The 21,649-nt window shown below is 37.5% G+C and overlaps 1 protein-coding gene across 1 annotated transcript in view; it reads left to right on the top strand.

The window, feature by feature from the left end:
- Positions 1 to 4,745: 4,745 nt before the first annotated feature.
- Positions 4,746 to 21,649, top strand: part of LOC110455811 (feeding circuit activating peptides-like) — a 56,020-nt gene continuing 39,116 nt past the window's right edge. The window contains exon 1 of the mRNA XM_021506195.1: positions 4,746 to 4,879. Coding sequence (XP_021361870.1) covers positions 4,815 to 4,879 — 65 coding nt within the window. The 5' untranslated portion in view covers positions 4,746 to 4,814. The remainder of the gene's footprint in view (positions 4,880 to 21,649) is intronic.

Genomic DNA, 21,649 nt, shown 5'->3' with positions numbered 1-21,649 from the left:
TTTTCTCGAATTAAATGCCATTTACAATGGCATACTCTTTAAAATATCTATTTAAATCAATCGTGATATGCGGATAATGTTGCTTTGTTATAATGTTCATCGGTTTTAATCTGCTCCTCTTTATAAAACGTACCCATTGGAGTTCAGATGTTGTCATGTTTTACAAGTCGTAAGACAAACCTTAAAAAATAGCTCTACCACTCCGATGGATACTGTTGTTGCTTTCCTTGTTTTTAATCTGTCTTATAATTTTTAACACCCTCGTCACTGATGGTAGCAAATCATTTTACATTCCCAAGTGCCACCAACTGAAAAGTCTGAAGACGCTATTGTTATTCTACTGCACAACGGTCTGTCCTTAATGTTTAAGATATTTACAATTTCTATTTTTTAAATTTTGATAATCAAGACAATAAGAAGTATGTTACTCTAAAGTGAAATAATGATTAATTTATATAAGGAATATACCAGATAAGTAACAAAGGACGCCCTTTCAGCCTCCCCCTTCCCTGCAGATTCTGAGGTTTTCTTCATTGTATTCTACTAGGAGGACAAAGAAGTGACCAACATTGATCTGCTGCCCCTATTGCAACACTTGATGTTGTTTTGTTTGCTGTTTCCTGTCTACTGACATCCCTATCTACTTTCCCTTTCCAGCGCTGTCTCCCTAGGCGTTCGTACTCCTACGACACTTATTATTGTTTTGTTTACTATGTTTCCTGTCTACTGACACCCCTATCTACGTTCCCTTTCCAGCGCTGTCTCCCTAGGCGTTCGTCCTCGTACGACACTTGATGTTGTTTTGTTTACTTTGTTTCCTGTCTACTGACATCCCTATCTACTTTCCCTTTCCAGTGCTGTCTCCCTAGGCGTTCGTCCTCGTACGACACTTGATGTTGTTTTGTTTACTATGTTTCCTGTCTACTGACACCCCTACCTACTTTCCCTTTCCAATGCTGTCTCCCTAGGCGTTCGTCCTCGCACGACACTTGATGGTGTTTTTTTTACTATGTTTCCTGTCTACTGACACCCCTACCTACTTTCCCTTTCCAGTGCTGTCTCCCTAGGCGTTCGTCCTCATACGACACTTGATGTTTTTTTGTTTTGCTATGTTTCCTGTCCACTGACACCCCTACCTACTTTCCCTTTACAGCGCTGTCTCCCTAGGTGTTCATCCTCGTACGACACTTGATGTTGTTTTGTTTACTATGTTTCCTGTCTACTGACATCCCTATCTACTTTCCCTTTCCAGCACTGTCTCCCTAGGCATTCGTCTTCGTACGACACTTGATGTTGTTTTGTTTACTATGTTTCCTGTCTACTGACACCCCTATCTACTTTCCCTTTCCAGTGCTGTCTCCTTAGGCGTTCGTCTTCGTACGACACTTGATGGTGTTTTGTTTACTATGTTTCCTGTCTACTGACACCCCTATCTACTTTCCCTTTCCAGTGCTGTCTCCATAGGCGTTCGTCCTCGTACGACACTTGATGGTGTTTTGTTTACTTTGTTTCCTGTCTACTGACACCCCTATCTACTTTCCCTTTCCACCACTGTCTCCCTAGGCATTCGTCTTCGTACGACACTTGATGTTGTTTTGTTCACTTTGTTTCCTGTCTACTGACACCCCTACCTACTTTCCCTTTCCAGCGCTGTCTCCCTAGGCGTTCGTCTTCGTACGACACTTGCTGTTGTTTTGTTTATTATGTTTCCTGTCTACTGACACCCCTACCTACTTTCCCTTTCCAATGCTGTCTCCCTAGGCGTTCGTCCTCTTACGACACTTGCTGTTTTTTTGTTTACTATGTTTCCTGTCTACTGACACCCCTACCTACTTTCCCTTTCCGGAGCTGTCTCCCTAGGCGTTCGTCTTCGTACGACACTTGATGTTGTTTTGTTTACTATGTTTCTTGTCTACTGACACCCCTACCTACTTTCTCTTTCCAGCGCTGTCTCCCTAGGCGTTCGTCCTCTTACGACACTTGCTGTTGTTTTGTTTACTATGTTTCTTGTCTACTGACACCCCTACCTACTTTCCCTTTCCGGAGCTGTCTCCCTAGGCGTTCGTCTTCGTACGACACTTGATGTTGTGTTGTTTACTATGTTTCCTGTCTACTGACACCCCTACCTACTTTCCCCTTCCAGCGCTGTCTCCCTAGGCGTTCGTCTTCGTACGACACTTGCTGTTGTTTTGTTTATTATGTTTCCTGTCTACTGACACCCCTACCTACTGTCCCTTTCCAGTGCTGTCTCCCTAGGCGTTCGTCCTCGTGCGACACTTGATGTTGTTTTGTTTACTATGTTTCTTGTCTACTGACATCCCTACCTACTTTCCCTTTCCAGCGCTGCCTCCCTAGGCGTTCGTCCTCGTACGACACTTGCTGTTGTTTTGTTTACTATGTTTCTTGTCTACTGACAGCCCTACCTACTTTCCCTTTCCAATGCTGTCTTCCTAGGCGTTCGTCCTCTTACGACACTTGCTGTTGTTTTGTTTACTATGTTTCTTGTCTACTGACAGCCCTACCTACTTTCCCTTTCCAATGCTGTCTTCCTAGGCGTTCGTCCTCTTACGACACTTGCTGTTGTTTTGTTTACTATGTTTCTTGTCTACTGACACCCCTACCTACTTTCCCTTTCCAACGCTGTCTCCCTAGGCGTTCGTCCTCTTACGACACTTGCTGTTGTTTTGTTTACTATGTTTCTTGTCTACTGACACCCCTACCTACTTTCTCTTTCCAGCGCTGTCTCCCTAGGCGTTCGTCCTCGTACGACACTTGCTGTTGTAAGGACGTTAAACTCCAAGCAAACGGTTGGCTGTAGCATCCTAGGACTCTCAGCTTGGTCATGCGGCATGTTTTCACTCCTTTTAAAAACACACCATACTGAATGAATCACAAAATATATAGGTGACTACCAACATGAAACATGGCTAGTCATTATATTTCACTTTCTTATGTGCTGTCATTTGATAACAAGAATTGTTTTTTACTCGTCGGTCGTATATACACGTTCCCATCCGAGCATAAAACCATACACGCTACAGACGCTTCTAGCTTAGCGGCTTCGAGATTACAACATGACTGACAACGACGGATTTTATGTACATGATAATAGTTACTATCTTGATTTTGCCGATCCTCAACCTTCCTTTTCCTGATAGTAACATTCGTGTGTCTCCCACTTGCAGTGTAACCATACCACAGTCGATTCGATATTCACAGGCTCGCTCCGAATATCATGTGGATTACAGACAGGGTTTAGGTTGCCATCGCGATCTCATTGGGAAGCCATAATTTTTCTTTGTGCAATATGTAAAACGACTTTAGTAAGCTCAAACGTCTACCCAGTGGTTTTCTTGTCGTTACCCGTTCTCCCTTCAAGAACGTCAAGAGTACAGTTGTGTATCGGTAACTATAAGCTGGACATGAACAGAACACGGTTTTGTAACGGTGCACTGCATTATCTTGCACTTCCCGTTGACGTTTTATCATTGCCGTATATATCTACATTTTTCCTTTTGGTATAAAACAAGTAAAACATCCTACCGACTGCTGAGTAATGTTGGATATACGTGTAACCTTACGAGTAATGTTTGATATACGTGTAACCTTACGAGTATTGTTTGATATACCTGTAACCTTACGAGTAATGTTTGATATACGTGTAACCTTACGAGTATTGTTTGATATACGTGTAACCTTACGAGTATTGTTTGATATACGTGTAACCTTACGAGTATTGTTTGATATACGTGTAACCTTACGAGTATTGTTTGATATACGTGTAACCTTACGAGTATTGTTTGATATACGTGTAACCTTACGAGTATTGTTTGATATACGTGTAACCTTACGAGTATTGTTTGATATACGTGTAACCTTACGAGTATTGTTTGATATACGTGTAACCTTACGAGTATTGTTTGATATACGTGTAACCTTACGAGTATTGTTTGATATACGTGTAACCTTACGAGTATTGTTTGATATACGTGTAACCTTACGAGTAATGTTTGATATACATGTAACCTTACGAGTAATGTTTGATATACGTGTAACCTTACGAGTAATGTTTGATATACATGTAACCTTACGAGTAATGTTTGATATACGTGTAACCTTACGAGTATTGTTTGATATACGTGTAACCTTACGAGTATTGTTTGATATACATGTAACCTTACGAGTGTTGTTTGATATACGTGTAACCTTACGAGTAGAATTAAAATCGGTGTAGGTTATTTGCATTACGGATATCTATGCATACAACGCATCAGAGACTGCTTCCCTGATTCCTCTAATATATTTTGAAATTACCAGTTGCGGATTTTTTGAATGTCAACTCCAATTGTCCATCAAATGTGAAACATTTTATATTGAAATGACGTAAAGATAACCAAATCCAGTTGTATTGATGTCTTTTTCCAAGGAAAGTGATTTTCTGTTATGATACTCGGCCAGTCTTTTTAAAATAACTCATATAGACTTTCATTTGTTAGCCTTTGGATTACCGTTGCTCTGATATGCCGGAGTATAATGTATGGTTCCCAGCCCGATCATTAGCCAGCACTTGTAATTATTATACGGCTTGCAGCACTTACTTACCTAGCAGTGTACAAAATCCGCCCATAGCAGCCACGGCCGGTCAGTCTAGTTCCGTTAAAGGCGGGGCTTCCGCAGTCACGTGTTTGATAATTGCCAATGATTGACGGATGATGCTGAAAGGGGATTGAGTGGGTATATTAGGGTGATGAAGTCGTTATCCAGTATTGTGGAACTTTGGAGCTAGCAAGTGACATTTGATTCGCGTGCTCACGATGACACAACTATCAAACCTTCTTGTAGTGTTAGCGGCAGTTCCGCTGGCATGGGGCCAACACAGGTAAGTGAAAACTAGATATAAAAACATGTCTATTTTCTCATTTAAACATATGCAATGCTTTCTCTGTGGTTTCGCTGTATTGTAACACTAGTCGATACAACCTCAACTGGACACTAAACAGTGTTTAGGTACAATGTTCCTTTAACCTTGTCTGAGTACAATGTTCATGACAGCCTTATTCTCAGCGCAATGTCTCCTGGTCATTTAAGTTTGAATATAATGTCCCCGGGAATCCAACTTCAATGTTCCTTATGTTTACCCGAGTACAATATTCCTCGGTAGCCTACGATTGTTTGAATGCAATGTTAAGGATAATATACTGTGTTCTAAGAACTATTATCCCGGTGGCCTTTGTTTATATATCATGTATATATCTTTTTCGTGTAGCGTACAATCGGCGAACTGTGTTCCGGGCAACCTATGTTTGAGTACAAAAATCTTAGTTGCTTAAGGTTATTTGAGTTCAATGTTCCCAGTTGCTTAAGTATATTTGAGCACAGTGATCAAGTTGCTTAAGTGTATTCGAGTACAATGTTCCCAGTTGATTAGGTATATTTGCGTTCAATGTTCCAAGTTGCTTAAGGTTATTTGAGTACAATGTTCCCAGTTGCTGAAGGTTATTCGAGTACAATGTTCCCAGTTGCTTAACGTTAATTGAGTATAATATTCCCAGTTGCTCAAGTATATTCGAGTACAATGTTCCAAGCTGCTTAAGTATTCGAGTATAATATTCCCAGTTGCTCAAGTATATTCGAGTATAATGTTTCCAGTTGCTTAAGTATATTTGCGTTCAATGTTCCAAGTTGATTAAGGTTTATTTGAGTACAATGTTCCAAGTTGCTTAAGGTTATTTGAGTACAATGTTCGCAGTTGCTTAAGGTTATTTGAGTACAATGTTCGCAGTTGCTTAAGGTTATTTGAGTACAATGCTCGCCGTTGCTTAAGGTTAATTGTGTATAATATTCCCAGTTGCTTAAGGTTAATTGAGGACAATGTTCTCAGTTGCTTAAGGTTATTTGAGTACAATGTTCCCAGTTGCTGAAGGTTATTCGAGTACAATGTTCCCAGTTGCTTAACGTTAATTGAGTATAATATTCCCAGTTGCTCAAGTATATTCGAGTACAATGTTCCAAGCTGCTTAAGTATTCCAGTATAATATTCCCAGTTGCTCAAGTATATTCGAGTATAATGTTTCCAGTTGCTTAAGTATATTTGCGTTCAATGTTCCAAGTCTCTTTAGGTTATTCAAGTACAAAGTTCCTGGTTTGCCATAGTTTATCTAATTACAAAGTTTCCAGTTTTTACATTTGATTACACTATTCCCGATAGTCCATATTTCCCTATGAGTACAATGTCCCTAGAAGTACGTGTTTAACGCATAGGAACGATTTGAACGTTGAAGAATATGAAGACGAAATAAGCCCCACGAAAGCTTGATGTCACATCATGCTTGTTTTATATATCAGAATTTACAGTCAAAACTTTTCGTGCTTATATTGGTTTGAAATTGTCATAAATGCCTTATTCACAACCAGATACGTGTGCTAATTGCGATCTTAATTAGATTGCCGATTTTGATATGGGAATCAAAATATTTACTGAAATATTCTGCCACTTCAGAAATAAGCGATTCGTTAGGAAACAAAAAGCAATTGTGAAATCATTTTGTAACAGTTCATTGCATTCCTGGTAGAATCATATTCACTTTATTCCTTCACATGTTTTTAACTGTTACGTCATAATTATGAAATGCTATTGACGTCAGAACAGAGTGGTAAATGATAAATATAATCATACACTAGAGTATGATAAACATGATCTTACAATTAGGTGCTTTATATCTTTTTAGATCTTAATTGTAACAAATTTGCACATTTCACACCACAATAAGCTCGTGGTGTCAGATGTGAGGTATTCACTATGAGCCCTCTCGGAAGATATTATGTACAATATATCCTTTATTATGTACAATATAGCGGTGAGTACCTATATAACATGCACAGTGTGTTTCCTCATAAACCGTTTTCTCGTATTGTCATTTACACGTTTTAAAACTTGAATTGGCAATTATATATATTATACACATTTCCTGTTGACACTTGGATTAGCACATGAACTCGAAATGACACATACGTATGCAATGACAGTTGTATTGACACACATACTTTCTGATGAATTATAAGTTATCTGTCTATCAGTTTATATTAATATTTTTACTAATAGTTTACATTTGCAGATTTGTGTTCGCAGTTTTTGTAATAATTGAGGTGTGTTTGGTATCCTGTGTATACTGTTAGGGGATATTGATGAAAATGTCTACTGTCCCTGGGCCATCATTTCGGAACGATTTTTCTTTTTGTATTTCCCAGCTGTTTTTTCACGTTGGTGCCTCACTGGGCACCTTTTTCCACAGACTGTTACTGGTTGCGAAGACGTTAAATAGGAAACTGGTCTTGGCTACGTAGATCACCTATGTAGATTGTTATTCCCTGCTTAACGTTCAGCATTAAGGGAAATAGCGACAACACGATAACCTGTTGCCATTATAAAGTAACCAGACGGAATGTTGTGATGGGTGCCTTTGGCATGGCATTTCAGTGAGATAGCACTTTAAAGCCGGCATCATCTCCGCCCTATCACAAGGAAGCAAGTGCACCAATATACCCTCTCTCCAGCACACACATACGCAAATGAACGGAGGCACGTCCTTAAATGACCAGCTGTTAATAGGGCATTAAACAATATAAAACCAAATCCTTTAAACGACACAAAGACCTCGTGTCATATATACCATGTTAATGACAGACCTCTTAACACACGTCTGTAATCTGTCACAAAGACCTCGTTACAAATATCCGATAACGGCAGGATATTCATATTGTCTTTTTCTTACGTTCATAATCTTAACGATGGTGTTTACCTAGCCACTTGTCTTAATTGGTTCCTTCTTACTGTTGTAAGGACGTTGAACTAAAAACAAACACAATCCTGTAAACGTCACAGAGACCTCACTACAGAAAAGATATGTAACTGGAACAAACTTAATGTATTCCTCGTCAGGCACCTTGTGATGATTAGCGTCATTCAACTTTAAACAGGAAGTAAACTGTGGATTTTTCGTCATCAGATAATCTGTCTATAATTAGTTAAGCCTACTGAACAGGGCCAGGAAAGTTTCCGGTGACAATCTAATTATAAATAACCATTGTTTTGTCGAGAAACCGTTGAGTGGATTAAAAAAGAGGACCGCACGACATGTGATTAACATCCCTGTAGGAGACACCTTTGTAATTGACTACAACTTATTTGTTAAACTTCTTCCTTATAATGGATTGCTACAACTTTGCTGAAACGGTATCCATTAATACATCAACATGTCTGTGGGATGGTCCTGACTCCACTGAACATCGACCAAAAGATATAAATCTGTTTGACTAAAACACAGCTAATTGTGGTCTATGATATATGATTTCTTTTAAATTGGTATTCGTTATTTTATCCAGATGTATCTAATGCATTACTAGATCTATTGTCTGTTAAAGCAATATATTTATTTAATTCCATTAAATCATTTTAGAACAACTTTTAATTCCAATGATGCCTGCTGCACATATTGATGGAGATGTTCCTTGATCGCTCAATGGCCATGGTGTACATGTATTACATTTGATCGGTTGCATTGAAAAGAACAACATAGAAACCTGGGAACTAGTTCGTTTTTCATAGTTTTTTTATTATAACATAACAAATTCGCGTGCGTAATTTTGTTTCATAGATATTGTCAAGTTTTATAATTTTGTCTTGAATCTAACTATACATATCAACAGAAACAATGTAAAAACTTCTGTGTATGCTTATGAATATATAATAAATCATTACTTGATATATCACTGACATATTCTACATCAACACACACTTGCACGTATATAAATATCAAATCAATAGACTAACGAATTAATTCACAATAATCTAATGTGTAAGTATAAATGATGTGCTCCGTGCACTCGGCAAAGGTTTTAGTGAGGTAGCACTATAAAGCCGGTCACAGATCCAAGCTATCACAAGGAGTCATAATCACCAATTTCAGCACATATACACGCATGCACGCAAATATTATAAACATGGAGACATGTCCTAAAAGGACTTTAGCTGTAAAACCCACTAAAAACAAACCAATGTACAAAGTCGCACCTGACGTGATACGGCTAGGTATGGGACAATGGGTTTGAAATGCTCTGGGCAAGTAAATGCGACAATGGCAAGAAAAAGTCCGCATGGACAGAGATACGTAAGGATAAAAAATACAAATAATTAATATGTAATTATTTTAAGCAAACTTACAAAGATATATGCAAAAAGAAACAACCTATAGTTTGTACATACATGCATATAAACAAGCCTACAAGCAGGGTATGTTATTGTTTTATTGTTGTATTGTTTAACGGCCCATTGCCAATGTAAGTCATTTAGGGCCAAACAACACGGTAAAAAGAGACATTTACAAAAATGAACACATCAAACAAAAACTTTAAGTTTATTTTAGACAAGTGTGACATTAAAATTTTAAAAAAGTGAAACGTCTCGATATCAAAGTATTACATTCGCGCTCCAGACAGGTAGTACCACAGGACAAACGACACATTGGGTTTAGTCCTTAGCTTCCATAGAAAAGAACATATGTTTTAGAGTTATTTAGTTCAAATATGTACATAAAATTGACTGCAAAAACATTATCAAGACTGTCCCAAAATAAAAAGACAATTTACAAAATAATGTAAATAGAAACATTTGTTTTCACTAGATGATAAAGAAATGTTAAGGATCCCCTTATCGCAGTCATACCTTTTATCAGATTTTCACATATTTTATTTGTTTTACGAAACTTCAATCATCTGAAACGATCAATAGTCCGAGAGAATGGAATCAGGGTTGAATGTAAGGCAACGTATTTGAAACCTAATGCTGAATACGATTCCTCTTTACTGCAGAAGAACTGAAATTATTTTACCAAGTGCAAGGAACATACCTACTGCAATATATACCGCAGTGGCTGATTCGTTTTAATTATTCAATAACGTTCGAAATGTTGGTGAGGTTTTTTAAACCGATCCGTTCTTCGGCATAAAATCTGGAACATCTGAAGTAATCTTATACAGGGGGAAAAAATCAAATTCGTTTTGTAGTGTTAGTGCTCTCTTCACGTCTAATGTAGAACAGCAGCAGTGTTCTTTATACTTAATAATGTGTAAACATATTTATACCATGTCTTGCCTTCAAAAGACCATCGTAAATCTGAAGGCGAAATAGAGTTTAATGTTATACATTAATGAACATATGTCAGCTGACATTACGAATCACATGTCTCGCAATGCAACCTAGGGCCGCAGTTAGGAGAGCCTCATTCTTAAACACCGTTAAACATACTGCTTGCGCTGTCAGGCTACTAATTAACACAGTGGATTTTGTTGCATTTATAGTATATAAAATGTAATGATTTCTCAGGCATACGAACAGGCTGCAACATCAACAACAGGCCAAGCAAGTTTATTGGTAGTTAATTTCTGATGAGGTAGTCGGGAAACAACAGGAATGAATCGATTTGGTTCTTTTTGATAAAAGCGCCGAGTTTCGTATTCTAATGCCCTTGGTTATTTTAATTGACGTCGTTAAAGATTTCCTGGGTTTCAATCGCTGATTTTATTTGGTCACGTTCTAAATCTATGAAATGTTTGCTTGGTTTGTGTTTTCACTGTCCGGATGTTAAGCGTTTTTTCAGGATCCTTTATGTTTGTTATATAAAATGGATTACTATTGATAGACGATCTCGTAAAGAAATACCTTCCAAAAAGTATATTCTAGCACCGTTTTATGTCTATCAAAAAGTTGTCTGGTTAAGTTCATAGCTCTCTTTCTAAGTGAAGAAAGAAAATGCTCTCTACAGCATAGAACTACGTTCTCAAGTCAGGTGTTCGAATATCTCTCGTTGACTTAAGTGACTTAACTCTGACGTTCTAGTCGTACCGATTTTCTCCATCATTAAGAACCAATTACGCTGTAAATGTAAAACCATTGTTGCCCCTTAGTTAAGGAATAAACATTATTCGTCACTAAGCAGCACCGCTTCATTACCTGTGCTGAATACAGTATTGCTAACGTTACGAAATTGTTTAACAAATGTACATCTGACGTATATTTTCCCATTTATTTCAGTACGTATCGACGTTTTACCAATTCTTAGCTTAGTGAACATGCATTTATTTATAATACATATAGCGTGTTTATATCCCCAACATACTGCTATAACTCGTACCGAGTACAAAATAAGACGACTTTCAGTTAAATAGGCCTAGAACAGGCGTACGAACGGAACGGAACTTCGGCTAATGCATTCCGACTTTACCAGTACCGAGTGAAATATTGATGACTTAATGGTACTATTCAAACTTTATATAAAGCAGGACGTAGTGAAGAAATGGATGCCACATGCATTCAGATTCTAGTCGAAAATGCTATAGAACATGATAAATTCCACCTCTCAACACTTAGGAAGATTTGTCGTTGATTCAAACTGGCCTTCTCTGTAGGTTCCGCAGCAGGCTGTATCCAAACCTACTGACTTTAATGCTTTGTATCCTGGGCTTCTGTGTACGGTATATCCTTTGGCTATATTTTGCTGACCTATGTGTTACAACAATTGTTTATCAAAATATCAGCGCATTTATTCGCTGCACTTGATTAACGATAAAACTATTGAGATAAAGCTTAGAAATGTGATCAATGAAATTAATATATGATTACGACAGTGAGCTCGTGGAGCTTTCCGAGACCACCATTACTCTGAAAGATTTACACAGATGCTCGAGTAAATAACAGTAATTTAAATCCAATTGAAATACATTTTGAATCGTTATATGAATTGTTTAAACCTCACTTTGTCAGTATAATCAGGTTGTACTGTTAACATACATGATGTAAAGATCCGAGTATATCAATCAATCTCCTTACTTATGTAAAACGCTAATGGTATGGCAGTAGTATAGCACTGACTGATGTTCCATACATATAGGATATATTTGAAGAAAGCACTGGGTTATAGAAATGCAAATCATACAACGAAACTGTAAACCGAAATTGAATGAACCTCCAAAGAGTTTGGTAGGACAGTTTATCTTACAGCAGTATTGTGCTTTTCTATTATGATAAAGTGGGAATGTCAAAGAGGAATGGCACCAGTTACAATTTTGACTCCTTCCAAATTGTATAAATACTTTTCAACTTTTAACGTTTGGTTTCGGTATTTCGCTCTGTTTTCCCGTATCACATAACCACACTTAAAAGTCGTATACAAGTTTAACTACACTATTTATGTTATTAAGGAGAATCAACTATTCTCGGAAGATCTTTGTGGCTTTGCTCAAAAGAAATTATACCTATTAAGTATATAAGTCGTAGACACCTATGTGGTTTTGGTAAATTAAGTTAATTGAGTTAATGGAATGTTAATACTTGAGAAATGAATCAGTTGATCATTCTTGTATGGTTTAAATTAGAAAGCATCTTTAAGGCTGCTCTGGAATTGTTCCAATATTATTTACAACATATTGGTACCTAGATTCGACAGGTTCATCCCGTGAAGGATCGGGGAAACAATAGGCCTGCTGCATCCAACCTCGTGTCGTAAGTCGTAAAGAGCCCACGCGGAATCGAGGGGTCGACCGCTAAGAGGACTAAACCGCAATTGATCTGCTGCCCCCATTGACGAAACCACAATGGACCTGCTGCCCCCATTGGAACATGTGGGAACTATTTATTTTATCTATTTATCCTTACCTCGCGTTTGGCCCCAATGTTTGAGCGTTTCCCAAAGATGCGTAGGCAATGGTTCTGTTCCCAGACCAGAAAATACGAAAATCGTTTACAATGGTAGTAGTTTTTCGCTTTTTCACGTTAAGCATCTAGGGAAATGTCAACAACTGGTTCATCCATTGTCAGTACAATGTGATCGGTATGAATACTATGCTTGATGCCGTTAGCATGGTATTTCATTGAGGGTGCACTATAAAGTCGGCATCAGATCCGCGCCATCGCAAGGAGGCAGGTACATCAGTATACCCTGCCTTCAGCACACTTACACGCAGCACTCATACATTACATACATAGAGGAACATGACTCTAGCAAATATTAGGACAGTACATTTTATATATCTTACAATGACATTAATGGAAATTCAAAACAGCAAATCGCCTACGGAACCTTGCGGTGTCCGACCTTTGATACGAGCTATAAGCTGAATAAGATAAAATAGTTGACTACACAACTCATTGAAAGTGAATAAGATCATTACTAGAATATTATGAATTGATTATTTCATCACCCGAAATAGTAAATGACTTTGCAATACCGTATATTCATACATGTTAAATATTTCTGAAGAATACCACAATCTGTATATTCTGAAACATTTTCAATCCCATTTGTATTCGGTTATACATATAGCTTAATTGACCTCCAGTAAATGTACGTACAATTTGCATACACCGCAACAATTGCATGTTATCCTGCTTTTTTCTTCCACGCCTTAGTGAGCTGAAATTCACGTTCAAAGGGCATTCCATTCATTCTGTAGATTCTTAACAATTTGAACTTTAACCAGTACACGAAGCAAAATGCAAAATGTTTGAAACATATCTTAAGAAACAAATAACCATAAAAAGAATATGGTATAGAATGAAACTGAAGCGCTTGTTTTATGACATTAACGTGTAATTGTTGTGTTCAATGTCCTGTCGATTTCTACTCCTGGACAGACATTTCAGCAGTTATCGTAGAGCCGTATGAAGCGTTGTTTTGAATTAACCAACAAGTGGTACATACATTTTACTCGTTTCACCCTATACATTATTTTGTTAGAACGGCTGTATATGTTTTCAAGTATACCTTTCTTCCATTTAAAGCCAGAAACGTAGTTCTACGTGCTTAGCGTTACATTTACATTTATATTTAATGTAACTGTGTGTTTTTACACGACCGCGGTACCGCGTATACAGTGGCCATTGGGGTGTAAGTAACCTTTTTCTCGTATAACATATATTTCTTTGAATTTGTTTGCTGTAAGGCAAACGTGGGATAAAACATTCTAATAGCTTTATGACATTCCAGACGTCTATTTCAGTGAGGTGTATCTACTGCAGTAGGAGTGTATGTCTGTATAGGTGTTGATGGCAATATAACCCCTGGGGATTTCAACAGCGTTAATAAACTCATCTTCCAATTATAAACATTAAGGAAATGTTAAGCAGATAGACACATAGGCATTTTTTCATACGCATATATTGTGAAAAACTGGTTTCCTGAAAGTTAAAATTTGTGTTTATCACAACTGTGCTCCATTTCTTTACACCTAAATGGTTGTTTGGCAAAAATGTGCAGAACACGAAACACCATACAATCACAAACGTTATACAATCCCCATCCGTCTGTTCCATGATGATAATTGTATACGCCTAATAGAAGAAGCTCGACATGTTCGCTCACAGTATAGCACTTTATGATCAATGTGACTTAGGTCTCCGATTACCGGTATCCTTGTCCACGCTGAATCGGAGAGCAGTTGCTTACACAAAAGCTTAAAGTTTTTTCTAACTGATCTACAGTCGACTTTTTATTCGGAATATATGTTTGCTTTTTAAGAGCAGACGTTGAGAATATATCGACTAAACTGTAGTGGACGTTTTTTTGTAAATTACCCAAGGTGTGACTGCGCCTCAGTTACGTCTATTTTATAACGCAGGTCTTACTCAGAAAACGATACGTGAAAACCCCCCGGGCGTATGTAAATGAGTTTTACGAATACTTGGTTTAATTTAATAACAAAAAATACTTTTAAACACCATCACCTACTACGTGGGCTTACAGTTTTTGATTGCAATATGAATATTTTACTCATACTCATGTTTGTTTAATAAGGAATAAAGGGTCCAATTCAGTCTGCATATTCTATTTGTTTTTTTGCCAATTTGTTTGAAATATCTATCAAATAACATGGATTGTTACAGTGGTTTTTTACCGACGTTGATTCTTTAAACATTCTGCAGTACATAATAAAGAAAGGAAGATTAATTCAACTATCATAGATATTATCAAAAGAAAGGAAGAATGCTATATTATCATTAAACAATGGTAATCTTAACAGTAGATGGGACAAAATAATATTTTATAGTAGATTAAGATTTCGTTTACATGTATTAACGACATAAAACAGTGTTTCACTGGGCAGATATAAAAGTGGTGATTTGCCAATCTACACTGGTTTGGTTTAATTTAGTTTAACGTCCTATTCACAGCTAAGGTTATTGAAGGACGTGCCTCTACGTGTGTATGCAGGAGACAGGATATGTTTTTGTGCTTGCCTCCTTATGATAGCACGGATCTGATGCCGACTTTATAGTACTATCTCAATGAAATACCATGCCAAAGGCACCCAGCACAGAATTACGCCCGGTTACATTAAAATGACAAAGGGTGAATCAGTTGTTGGCGTTCCCTTATATGCTGAACGTTAAGCAGGGAATGCCATCTACCGTTTTAAAGGAGTTTGGTATGTTCCGGCCTGACAGATTCCATTGCCTTCCTCACCTGGGCGAACGCTCAACATTAAGGCCAACAATGAGGTATTGCCAAACAAGGCACTAGGAAATAAAAGGCAGTAAGAAGTAAAGAAAGATAAGAATCCTAAATATTGCAATGAGTACTTAGGACAGCAATACTACCAGTTAGTGTAGTAATGATATAGACTTTCTCTGACATGTATCACCTCTGATAATAGCAAACTGGTAATAATGGCAAATATAGTTTCACTTTTGACAATACAATATCACCTTTGTGAAACGAAATTCCTTTAAAGCAGTTCGAACAAATCAGCGTGGCATTCAATACCGTATTGAACAACTTTTCAAGACAATAAGCGAGGTATTTTTGCGTTTCATTTTGTCGTATTTTCCCCATATTTTCTTCAAAATAAATGAGTTGTCCCCATATTTTCTTCAAAATAAGTCTTAATTGAATTCCAACTCAAACTAAAACATTGAAATGAAATGAGTTTTATGTTTCATTGAAATATTGATTTGTTTATATAAAAAATTCAAATATGAACTTGTTTGTTTCACGTCTAATGTCTTACTGGGCTACGTCTGACGTGAGCTTTCTGCAGACAGTAAAATAACTCATTCCTAGGACGGGAATAGGAAAGAGCAAGGTCACGGGTAACAATTTTGCACAAATATTTAAACATTTATGAATTCAATAAACAGGCAGGCTTTTCTATTATCCTGCTTCTGTAACAAATCAGTACAATCGAATTAAGGTTTTGTACACAGCAATTGGAAAATCTCAAAACGAATTTCACAGCTCACTTTTTTTTATCTCATCTTCGATGTTTGTGGCAGGCAACTGGTCATTAAAAACAGAACACATCAACATGAAACAAACACGACAGAAATACATGTCGATTTGCTGTTCCTGTGTTTCAGAGGCAAGTTTAGATGGGTTTGCTTGAGTGTTATTGGGTTTAACGTCACGGGCAATTTTAGAACCATCCTCAATGTCTGTAATGTATGCCTGTTTGTGTACTGGAAACGTACGTTGGTGTATTTGCTCCCTTGCGATACCATTATGAAGCCATTCAACATAGTACACCACCAGACGATACCAAACGTTGAATTGGAATCAAAGCCATAGCACTGCCTCACAATGCCTCACAATACAAACAAATACCCGTGTGGTTATCTAAATAAAAGTAGGATATTATCATTGCCAAAATATGCAACAAATATACCATTGTACAGTTTGACTGAAAGTTGGTGTGTTTGCACCCTTGTGACAGCGCACATCTGCCCCGAATTCAGTGCTGACTCCCTGAAATATGCCAAAAGCATCCAAAGCAGTATTCTAACCGGTCACATAAAAAATTGCACCCCTGCAGATCCGGGAAAGAAAATGCCAGTATTCTAAATTATCAAACGGCATGATCGTAAGAGGTCGCTAATGTGGGAATCCCCTGAAGAACTGGGGGTTTGCTTTTGTTACCTCTATTTGGGAACAAAAAAGCGACCAAAATAAATCTGCTGCACCCATTGCAATGTTTTGGTTCTTTGTATTTCTCTCTACTTCTAACTACCTTTTATTTTTGGCTTTAGTGTTGAACGTTCGCCAAGGTGAGGAAGGCCACTGGTTCTGTTACCAGGCCGGGACATACCAAAAACCTTAAAAAATGTATTTTTTTTGTATATTACTGCTTAACATACAATATTTAGCATTTAGGGTATTGACAACACGTGTTGTCAGTTTAATGTAACCGAGCGATATGTTGTGCTAGGGGCCTTCTGCATGGTATTGCAGCTAGATAACACAATTAAAATCGTTATCAGATCTGCGCTACAATAAGGAGGCAAATACACCAACATACCATGTTTTCGACACAAATACACAACACACATACAGGCAAATCTTTAAATAACCTAAGATGTTGATAGGACGTTGAACCCAGATAAACCAATCAACCCAAATTAATCAATCAATAATACAATAACACTCATGTACAAACATGCACGGACCCTTTGTATGCATACACCTTGTTTAAAGACAAAACACTTGTTTTTTTCCGGAGCGATGTGATCATACAAGGATAATCCGGGAATTCATTATATTGTATTGGTAGTATGTGGACTAAATGTTCGATTTGACATGCAATGTAATAGTTGTAACGGAAATAACAATGAAAAACAATGTTGATATCGCTCAAGTACGTCTTAATTGCGGACAAACCATTGCAGGTCTTTGACTGGGAAATTAATTGTGTTTGTGGCCTGGGGTTTAGCGTCTCGCAACAGCAAGGGTTGGCTTGGTTTTATTTGATAAAACGTCCTATTAGCAGCTAAGGTAATTTCAGGACGTTTCTTGATGTGTGTTATGTAGACATGCTTGTGTGTAAGTGTGTTGGAGGCAGGGTATGTTGATGTACTTGCCTCCTTGCGACAGCACGGATCTGATGACACAAATCACAGTTTTCTATCCGGTCACATAAAACGACCTTTGCACGTAGGCTCCTATAGAAATGAATGTATGTTACCTGATGTATAATGCTGAATTGTTTGCCTTTATATATCTACTATATCCAATTGTAGGAATGCTACTATTTATGTGTTGTAAAGCGCCTTGGAGTCATTTTGCAAATTATGTTGGGCACTATATAAATGTTATATATATAATAATCATCATCATTATCTTGCATGCATCTATATATTTATTTTTAAATGATGGTACAGCTCCTAGCTGTATGCTTTTTAAGCTTGGAACTGCAATGGGATAGCTATACATGGTTATGTTGTCGCTACCGAATGTTGTCAAAGTATTGTTAACTTACCGTGGATATTATGTAAGCTATTATTACAAACACCCCGTTTTTACGATTGTTTACAGTAGTTTGCAATATATAGATAACACATATGGTAGATCTAAGTACGATTACTAGCCGCTACGCCAGCACATATACACTGTATGAATGATGTCTGTGTAACTGACACGTCAACGTATACATATCATAGCAGTGCAGTGGTATCGAAAGATAATCACTCTATTTAATGTAATACTGGAAATGATAGATTTGGTTGGCATCCAAACTTTTCTGTTTTATTGTGCGAGCTGGCAGATCGGCCTAATGGCATGCTCTCTAATTATGTAATCCACCATGGAAGTGTCGACACCATATCCAACCCTGAGGTAGTGAAATGTACTCTACATTGTATGCGATCATTCCAACTTTCTTATTTAATATCGAGTTTAAAAATGGGTTGTTACTTCCTGTTCAGCAGGAATTAGCCTTGAAGTGACCATATACAAAATTGATGTGGTGCTCTTTATCTTTTCCTTTTTGAATACATATATCTGATAACAACTGACACAAGGTAATCCATCAACATATATGAAAATAGTGCTACTGCGTCAAACCGAGAAAACAGATGTGTATGTATAGATGATATATAGTGACCATGCTTGCTCTGGCCGGCTGTAGATCTGTGAACATGGTAAAACCAGCCCTTTTACAAGATATCGACCTGCAACTCGATACAGTAAATAACAGGAAGTGCCTCGTAGTTTTGAACTGCAGTAAAAACACGAGTTGATAATGGAAACATGACATTTTGTTATAGGACAGACACCTCTGTGTAATCGATAAGGTTTTAACATTAAGTAAGGAGGATGTTTTTCTCGTAACAAGATTATATTCAATTGCACACTATAAATACATATTTGTGTATCCAAGCTCAAGATTAAGTAAAGACGTGTCTGAATATTTGGAAAATTCGGAAATAATGTTAACAAATAGGCGATTTCCTTTTAAAATTACTTTATACGCGAATCACTGTGAAAACCAATTTACAAACGTAATTAGAAGTAAAAAAATCAATAAAATTTTGTTAAAATATTATCAAAAGAAAATATAACATGGACAAAATATCAGGAGAGCAAGACCATGTGTGCCGGAAGGATCAGCGTATGTTGCTTAATCGACGAAATCCGCCATGAAATCCAATTAATATAATGTCTTCAAAAAGAGAGACGGGTTAGTAAAAATGAAACATCAAGGCTCACCTTGGAACGTTAAAACAAACGTTGATATCATCATCCCGAAATATGTATAATTGTCAAAACATAAACATGTCAGGGTCTCTCCTTTTTACTTTATACTGCTAGCGTAATCGCAAAATGTCATATACTGATGGAAATTGTCAGCATATAAATTACTTGTTCCCGAAAACAATTAGCTGTTCTAATATTTTCCTAGTCCAATTGTTTAATTTATATATATATCATGATCCAAAAGATACCACCCGGGAAGATTATTTTTTTATGTAAGTATAAAAAAACCGTATACTCTTTACTTTTTTCAGGGAAGGAACCCCAGTTGGTTAAAACATGTTTTATAAGATCCGCATATTTGCAACTTACTAGGTTGTGCACCTTCCCAGATATTTAAAAAAGTGACGCTTTTTCAATCATTTAAAGATCCAACAAGAATCCTAAAAACATTCATAACGGCTATAGATTTCATGACCCAAACTGTTAACGTTATTAATGCTATGACGTCATAAAAGTTACATCGATTGCAAGTTTACTTTCCTTGAATTCGGCGTTTTTGTTGTTAAACTAGTTTATGTGATTACTATTCTGTAAATAAACTGAAACATCTTGATAATGAAATAATTAGGAAGCGTCGTTTATGGTGTTCCAGAATGGAGATCCAAATAATTGTTCATGATATGCTATTGCTATATCTAGTTTTTGTGAAGAAGATTTTTCTCATAGTTGGCCTTCCGAATCTAGTCAACCTGTTTGGTTATGGGGGATACTGTATCTAGAGTTGTGATATATATGTCCAGTTTACCATCGATCTATGGGTATATGTCTACAATGTCTATCTCATTTTATTGCTTGGAAACTCCAAAAATCTCTCAACACCATCCTGTAATAATGAAATTTGCCTTTCATAACAAAAAATATAGTATCCCAGAAGTCCGTAGGGTATGACGTAATTTCCGGGATTAGAAATATCAGACATTGCCCCTTGAGGAGGCAGTTGATTTACATCGTCGCGCGCGGAATAATCCTGTGGTCGTTCATCGCTGGATTAAGAAGTAATCTGGCTAAAGTAGGACCTGCTGCCTGGGGTTTTGTTATTATGATTGAGCGATGTGACCTGTTCTTGGACAGCGCTATCGCCATTGCAGGTCATCCTTTACAGAGTGACCTGTAACAAAGTCTAGGGTGACCTGTAACAAAGTCTAGGGTGACTGTAACAAAGTCTAGGGTGACTGTAACAAAGTCTAGGGTGACCTGTAACAAAGTCTAGGGTGACCTGTAACAAAATCTAGGGTGACTGTAACAGAGTCTAGGGTGACTGTAACAAACTCTAGGGTGCCCTGTACCAAAGTCTAGGGTGACTGTAACGAAGTCTAGGGTGACCTATAGCAAAATCTAGGGTGACCTGTAACAGAGTCTAGGGTGACTGTAACAGAGTCTAGGGTGACTGTAACAAAGTCTAGGGTGACCTGTAACCAAGTCTAGGGTGACCTGTAACAAAGTCTAGGGTGACCTGTAACAAAGTCTAGGGTGATCTATAACAAAGTCTAGGGTGACCTATAACAAAGTCTAGGGTGACCTGTAACAAAGTCTAGGGTGACCTGTAACAAAGTGTAGGGTGACCTCTAGCAAAGTCTAGGGTGACCTGTAACAAAGTCTAGGGTGACCTGTAACAAAGTCTAGGGTGACCTATAACAAAGTCTAGGGTGACCTGTAAAAAAGTCTAGGGGGACTGTAACAAAGTCTAGGGTGACCTGTAACAAAGTCTAGGGTGATCTATAACAAAGTCTAGGGTGACCTGTAACAAAGTCTAGGGTGACTGTAACAAAGTCTAGGGTGACTGTAACAAAGTCTAGGGTGACTGTAACAAAGTCTAGGGTGACTGTAACAAAGTCTAGGGTGACCTGTAACAAAGTCTAGGGTGACTGTAATAAAGTCTAGGGTGACTGTAACAAAGTCTAGGGTGACTGTAACAAACTCTAGGGTGACCTGTAACAAAGTCTAGGGTGACTGTAACAAAGTCCAGGGTGACCTGTAACAAAGTCTAGGGTGACCTATAGCAAAGTCTAGGGTGACTGTAACAAAGTCTAGGTTGACCTGTAACAAAGTCTAGGGTGACTGTAACAAAGTCT

Source organism: Mizuhopecten yessoensis, unplaced genomic scaffold (genome assembly GCF_002113885.1).
Source record: "Mizuhopecten yessoensis strain PY_sf001 unplaced genomic scaffold, ASM211388v2 scaffold8383, whole genome shotgun sequence".
In the NCBI taxonomy this organism is placed as follows: Eukaryota; Metazoa; Mollusca; class Bivalvia; order Pectinida; family Pectinidae; genus Mizuhopecten; species Mizuhopecten yessoensis.
The sequence above is the reverse complement of the archived record's forward strand: the minus strand, read 5'-3'. Positions and strand labels throughout refer to the sequence as shown.